Here is a 7,301-nt window from a genome sequence, read left to right as displayed (position 1 = left end):
GGGGGAGCAGAGCCCCAAGCTCCGGAGGGAGGGCTGGGGAGAGCCGAGCCGCCCCGCAGCAGCCCTGGCTTTGGGGCGAGCTCGGCCGCGCGCTCCTGCGTGCGTGCGTGTGTCTGGTTGCAGGATTTGATCCTATTCAGGACTCCAGACAGGCACCGCTGGGCAGCAGGAACAAAAGCTTGACGGGTGAGTAATGGCTCTGTCAAAACAGTTGCTCGCTGGAGCGAATGTGGCAGACAACTCCCGGGGCCCCGGGCTGCAGCCCCGCCGGGATGTCCCGCAGCGGGGTCAGCCCTCCGTGCTCTGCCCCAGCCCCGTGCCCAGCCGGGGTCGGGCTGTGAAGGCAGCAGGAGCAGGGGTCGCAACCGGCACCCACTCTGGGACACTGGGAGACTGGAAGCCAAGGGGCTGGGGCAGCAAGGGGGCCCCTGCTGCCAGCCTTCCTCCTGCCCCATGAATTAAACATGCCGGGGAGGTAACACACACCGCTGCAGGCATGAAGCCAAATACCCGCTCCGGAGAGCTGGGCAGCGTGGCTACATGGTGGGAGGACGTGAGAGCCGGGGGGCCGGCGGCGGGAGAGATGCTGGGCCCAAGGGGGCCGGGTCTCGGTGGGCACCTGGAGCCAAGCAGGGGTCCCACAGCCCAGGCTGCTCAGGAGGCTCAACAGCACCACGAGAGCTCTGCCCCAGCACAGGGCTCACAGAAACCATGGGAGATGCTTCCCTGGCACAGGGCAGAGGTGAGGGCTTCAGACATCCCTGCTCAGGATTCTGAAATGCCACAGGCAGGAGGGACTGGGAGCATCCTCCTCACCAGCTGTTAGGGTTGAGCTGTGTGTCAGCATAAACCCAGCTGTAAATGCTTCAGTTCCCTCAGCCTGAGTCTAAACCTGACCCTGGCCTGAACCCTGGCACTAATGCTTATGCCAACCCCAACTCTCATATAAACCCTCCTGCTAATAAGGATCTGAACCCTTGGCACTGGTCCTAACACTAACATTAACCCTAACAAAAAAAACTAACTTTAGCCCTAACAATTATTTTAATGCTAATCAAAACATTAAACTTAATGCTAACTCCAAACCAAACGCTAATCCTAACCCTAATCCTCATCTCTAGCCCTAATGCTGACTCTAACATTAACCCTGACCCTTATGTTAATGCAGACCATAACACCAACTGCACCCCAGCTCCAGGCTGCAGCAGCACCCTGGGGTTCCCCTCTAAACTCCAGCCAGGGCTGAGCTCACCCCAGCAAAGCTGTGATGAGTCCAGTGAGTCCACAGCATTCCTGGGCTACCCTTCCCAGTAGCCCCAGCCCCACCTGTGAGCAGAACCCCCACACAGACCCCAAAGTCATCTTTTCTCCCAAAAGACTTTCCCAGGCTTAGCTAGTGCACGGGATTAGCCTCATCCTGCATCTCTGCGTGCCGGGGAGCCCCAGAGCCAGGACTGGCTGTGTGGTGAGCCCGGCACCGCCAGTACCACTGTAAGTACCGTGACAGCCACTGCCTGGCCCCGATATCTGCTGGCCCTGGGACATGAAAGGCCCCAAAGCCTCTGATGTGCAGAGAGGGAAAGGAACGGAAGGGAAGGGAAGGGAGAGGCTAGAGCCAGTGCCAAGGGGAAACTTTCCTACAGCTCGGCCTCAGGCAGGGGAAAAACCAACAAACACATGGGCACAGGCTGCGGATAAATCCCTGCGAGTGCAGGAACACGGCTGTGAGCAGAAACGGACCGTCAGCGTCTTGCCCCTGTAGTCAGCCCCGGCGTGATGCTCCTCATCCCACTGCCAGCCTGGCTGGCCCTGGGCATCCTGCAGCTGCCCCTCGGCAGCTCCCAGGTAAGGACCCGCATTCCCTCCCCTCCAGCCCCCCAGCACACCTCCCTCTCTGGGCTGCTCAGCACCCACCTCTCACACCCCAGCACCCCGACACCAGCCTGGAGTGGGGGGTACAGCACAGCCACAGCACCTGTGGAGCTGCCAGGGCCAGGGGCATGGGGCTTCAGCAGTGAGATGATGTTAAATGCACTCAGGGCATGCAGCTTCTCCACAGCATCCAAGTGCCAGAGCAGGATCAGGAGGTGGGGGCTGAGGCTGGAACAGATATGGAGCCAGGGTCAGACCTCAACCAGGATGGGAAGGAGCTCTGTCTAGGGCAATATATCCAAACCAACCCTAAAGATGCTGTCTGCTTGGAAGGGTCCTCCCAGGCTGTGGCAGGGTGGCAGGGAAACACAGCAGATGATTGAGGTGTCTCGATGATCCCCCAGGAATGCCTGAACCGGCAGCAGGCGCTCAGCGTGGTGCGGCAGATGCAGAAGCTGCTGGTGGCACAGGAGGCCGCCCACCTGCAGGGCACCCGTGGGCTCCGGCACCAGCTTTCCATCCTCCAGAGCCACCTCCAGAGAGCAGCCACCAAAAGCAACGGTAATCCTGGCTGGTCACCACCATGGGTGACATCCCATGGGGCCAGCTCTGAGCCCTGGCCCCACACAAACAGCCTGGGCAAGGGACCCCCAGCTCCCTGTCAGGCTGGGGTTGGCTGCAGGTTGGAAGTGCCCATCCCCACCCGTGTCTGTCTGTCCACAGAGATGTGTCCGCAGCTGGCAGTGCCCCTGAATGGACGGATGCTGGGCCGGAGCCTGCGGGTGGGCCACGAGGTTCACTTCATCTGCGACGCCGGCTTCTGGCTGGTGGGCTCGGAGACACGCGCCTGCCGGCACAACCGCACCTGGAGCGGCACCCAACCCTTCTGCAGAAGTGAAGTGGAACAGGGTTGGGGTGCCATGAGCTCTGCCCTCCTCATGGGCCCCTCTGTCACCCTGAGCTGTGGGGTTCCATTGCTCTGCCCAGAGGCTGCAGCAATGGGCACTGGGGTTGGACAAGGATGCACTTCTCCAGCTGATGCTCACGAGCTCCTTCTCCCTAGGTATTGATGACTGCTCCAGCAACCCGTGTGCCAACAGCGGGACCTGCGTGGATGGCAACCAGAGCTACACGTGCCTCTGCCCCCCAGGCTGGTCAGGCCCCAGCTGCCAGAGCCCCATCTACTCCTGTAGGTGTCTGGGTTTGGGCTGCGGAGGATGGGGATTCTCATGGGGACAGTACCTGGCTGTGCTGCACCTGTCTCCCCCTTCCCTGGCAGCCCCTGGTATCTTGGCCCCCACCATCTCCCCATGCCCCAGCATGTGACACCTGCTGTCCCTTGCAGACTGGGTGACACTGAGCAACACCTCCTTCAGCCGCCAGCCCCGCTGTGCCGAGGGCCGCTCGGGCTCCCGGCGCTGCAGCTGTGACACCGGCTTCCAGCTGCAACCTGGTGGTGTGTGCCAAGGTAAAAGGGGGGCGAAGATGGTGAGATGGTGGAGGGTGGGGAACCAAGGCTTGGTGGCAATGGGACCTCTGGCCATTCCTCACTTTGTCCACCCTAGATGTGGATGAATGCCAGCTCTACCAATCCAGCCCCGAGACACAGATTTGCCTCCATGACTGCCTCAACCTCCCTGGCTCCTACCGCTGCCTCTGCCCCCCTGGGTACCTGCTCCATGCCGACCGCAATGCCTGTGAGGGTAAGAACCCAGGGTGCAGGGCGGGGAGCCTCCCACGGGAAGAGGGATGCAGTGGGGACAGCCCCCCTCACCCCGTGTCACCACCACAGACGTGAATGAGTGCGCTGGGAAGCAGCACAACTGCAGCCAGGGTGACCTCTGCATCAACACCTTTGGGGGCCACCGCTGCGTGCGCCCCAAGTGCCCCCCGCCACGCCACAACACCAGCTATGTCAAGACCTCTGCTTTGTGAGTACCCTACTGTGCGTGGCTTGGGCCGTGTCGTGCCCTGTCCCAGGGTCCTGTTGTGGGCTGGGGGCTGTATTGTGTCACCCAGGGGCAGCAGGGAGAGTACCAGCCAGCACTGGTAGCAAATTGCCACATGGGTGCTCAGGTGTGCTTGGCATGCTCCCTGATGGTCTTGGGATGCTGGGGGTGCAGGTGGAAGCACCCCAATACGTGGTGGCTTTATCCAGGATCCTGGCCCCTCTCAGAGCCCCAGCCTGAGGGGAATGATGCTGATTTTCCTCTGCTGCACATCCATGTAGTGGCCTGAGCTGCCTTTCAGCAGTCCCAGCCATCCCACTCTTGAGATTAAACTGCTTTGTGCTACCCAAATAGAGGAGCATCCCTGATCCTGACAGATTCCTCTTCAGGAGCCACATCTGGCCGCATCCCTGACCTTCAGCTGGGACTGTGGCACCCATCCAGTCCCAGCCTCAGAGCTGTGTCCCTGCAAGCCATGGCATTTTCCTGGCAGAAACAGGGATGAGGCAGAGATCCGATGATGGGCACACTTGGATGTGGCACAGGACCGACAGCAGGGCTGGAGATGCTGCCTGTGGCACGGGCTGGGCTTGTGTGCAAGGATGAGGGCAGCTCCCTGAGAGCCAAACCACGGCACTGAGCGGTGACACCCTTCTCTCCTGGCAGCCAGTGCGAGAGGAACCCGTGCCCCATGGACAGCCGAGCCTGCCACCTGGCTGCCAGCTCCATCTCCTTCCACTACCTGCCGCTCCAGGCCAACCGCACTGTGCCCCGAGTCCTCTTCAAGATGTCCACCACCCGCTTCGTGGGGGACAGCCTGCGCTTCGCCATCACGGGCGGACGGGGCCAGGGCGTCTTCGCCGTGCGGCGCTCGGACCGGCAGACGGGAGAGCTGCTGCTCACCAGCCCCGTGGCGGGGCCAGCCACGCTGGAGGTGGAGCTGGAGATGAGCGAGTTCTCCCACAAAGTCCTCCTGGGCAAGCACATCTTCAAGGTCACAGCCTTTGTGTCCCCGTATGTGTTTTGATTCCCTTTGGAGGCAGGTGTGGGGCCATGCCAGGGCCTCTCCTGGGGAGGAATGGAGCAGGTTCAGCTCAGTGGTCCCAGTTTTTGTCCCATTGGACATAATGGGACAAAAATCCCTCTGCCATAATGCTTTCTAATAGCCATCACAGCAAAAACTGTGTCCCTATAGGAAAAACCCCATGGCCAATGGAAGGACTGGCCTGCCTCTGCCAGGCCCCTTCCTCTCTGCCCACATGGCACACAGAGGGGAAAGACAGAGTGAGCCAACAGCACTTGGCATGCAGATTCAGCTTCTTGCATCTTGTAATCTCTAATAAAAGAAAAGTGGCTGTAGGAAGGGTGTCCTCCTTGCTCTATGTTTTGTCCTTCTGGGGCAAGGCTCCTGGGGACAGCTGGTGGCTGTGCTAATGGCAGGGTCACCTTGTAGGGCTTGGGGTGAGCTACCAACAGAGCTACCAAGCCCATCCAGAGTCCTGCAGTGTCCATGCCCCTCCCAGCACCGCTGTTCCTGGGGCCATGCTGAAGAGTCCCCCAGCATAAAAATGGGAGATGGGCTAACAGAGAATCAGAATGCTTTGGGTTGGAAGGGATTCATCTTGTGCCAACTCCACTACCATGGGCAGGCACAACTTCCAACATGCTGCCCTGAACATCCTGCACAGCCAAGACTGTTCTCAGCCGCCTTGGCAGTGCCTGGAAAGCACAGCAGGGCTCCCTGGCACTGGTGAGCAGGGGATAGTGACAGGGTCTGCGCGACCTTGTGTGCAGGAGGCTTCCCTCTGCAGCAGCTCTGACACGAGCTGGTCAAAACTGCAGCTCCCCAGCTGGCCAAGCACTCGAGCTGTCCCCCTGCAGCCATCTGGAGGAGGATGGGCTGTGAGAACAAGTGGGGTGCAGCGCCACACACCCCTTGGGCACCCCCTGTCACCGCCAGCACGGCCAGACCCCTGCGCAGGGAGAGCAGCTGGGGGTTGAAAAGGTGACGAGGGCCTTTGGGGACAGCGAGCGGAGGACACGCCGCCTCCGGGCCGCCCCTCGCTCCGCACACAGAACGCTTCTGAGCCCCGTGCCCGGCCAGAGCCTCGCACAAAGCAGCCGCTGTGCGCACACCCATAAAGAGCTCCTTGTGCCCGCCGCCGGCACGGCCACCGGAGCCGGGCTCCGCTCGGCCGCTCCGCTGGAGCCGGCGGAAAACCTCCCCAGGGCCAGCAGAGGTGCGGGCCGGGCCGGGCCGGGCCGGGGGGGCCGCCGGGGCTGCGTCACCAAAACCCGCAGCTGGCCCGTGCCCGCTGCGGCGGCGGGCTGGGATGAAAAGTCGGGAATTACGGGGTAAATATTTATCCCTGCACATGAGGTGTCCCAGCCAAAACGGACACCACTAACGGGGGTTTGCGCGGGTTTTCTTCTACCCTTGAAACCTTCAGGTACAACTGGAAACCTTCAGGTACCTGGAGGATTCAAGGGTAGATGTGCCAAGGGTAGATGTACCAGTGATGTGCACCCACACCACTGACTGCTAATGACAACAAAAAATTTGCAAAGGTCACTACAAGAAGGACATGGAGGTGTTGTAGCGAGCCCAGAGAAGGGCAGTGGAGCTGGGGAAGGTCTGAAGCACAAGTCTGGTGAGGAGCTAATGAGGGAGCTGGGAGAGCTCAGCCTGGAGAAAAGAAAGCTCAGGGGGGACCTTATCACTCAACAAGTCCCTCACAGCAGGGTGAGCCGGGGGGATCAGGTTCTTCTCCCAGGTAACAAATGATAGGACAAGAGGAAATGGCCTCAAGTCGTGTCAGTAGAGGTTTAAATTGGATATTAGCGCAAATGTCTTCATGGAAAAAGTGGCCAGGTGCTGAGACAGGCTGCCCAGGCAGTGGTGAAATCATCATCCCTGGAAGTGCTCATAAGGTGTGGGGATGTGGTACCTGGGGACAAGGCCTAGTGGTGAACACAGCAGTGCTGGGTTAGTGGTTGGACTCGATGATCTTTAGAGATCTTTTCCAGCCTTACTGCTTCTATGATTCTGTTTTCCCAGTGCTCTTGCTGCTTGTCTGGGGGTGCACTGAAATGAAATGTTTGCAGCACCAAACCTGCCAGACTTCAGGAAGTATTTGGACAATGCTCTGACACATGGTGTGATTTTTGGGGCAGTCCTGGGCAGGGTAAGGAGTTGGACTTGATGTTCCTTGTGAATCCCTTCCAACTCAGGATAGTCCATGATTCCATGATCCAAGCATCCCCGGAATCCATCTTGCTGGAATTGCTGCTGATAGACAATGCTATGAGGGTTTCAAATCCGTCAAATGCTAGGTTATCCTGGTTGCCACGGGGTATCCTTAATCCTTCACTGATGAAGCAATCCTTAGTTCCATGTCCTTTACTTTGTTTTACTTAAGCACAAACCACTGCAAAGCCTCCAGTAAAATTCCAAACTCCCCAGTAAAATTCTGCAACCTC

General features: G+C 59.5%; 1 protein-coding gene across 2 annotated transcripts; it reads left to right on the top strand.

The window, feature by feature from the left end:
- The first annotated feature begins 1,774 nt into the window (after positions 1-1,774).
- Positions 1,775-5,180, top strand: LOC128793724 (fibulin-7-like). 2 transcript variants are annotated; one of them, XM_053953110.1, is made up of 8 exons: positions 1,775-1,845; positions 2,277-2,433; positions 2,596-2,766; positions 2,936-3,061; positions 3,218-3,340; positions 3,438-3,575; positions 3,665-3,803; positions 4,488-5,180. In XM_053953110.1, the coding sequence occupies exons 1-8, from the start codon at positions 1,777-1,779 to the stop codon at positions 4,846-4,848; spliced, it is 1,284 nt and encodes a 427-aa protein (XP_053809085.1). In that variant the 5' UTR covers positions 1,775-1,776; the 3' UTR covers positions 4,849-5,180. The 2 variants fall into 2 exon arrangements, with proteins under 2 accessions (XP_053809085.1, XP_053809084.1); XM_053953109.1 differs by having other exon boundaries at positions 2,277-2,766.
- The last annotated feature ends 2,121 nt before the right edge of the window (positions 5,181-7,301 follow it).

This window comes from Vidua chalybeata, chromosome 11 (genome assembly GCF_026979565.1).
Source record: "Vidua chalybeata isolate OUT-0048 chromosome 11, bVidCha1 merged haplotype, whole genome shotgun sequence".
In the NCBI taxonomy this organism is placed as follows: domain Eukaryota; kingdom Metazoa; phylum Chordata; class Aves; order Passeriformes; family Viduidae; genus Vidua; species Vidua chalybeata.
This window is presented reverse-complemented; position numbering and strand designations above follow the sequence as displayed.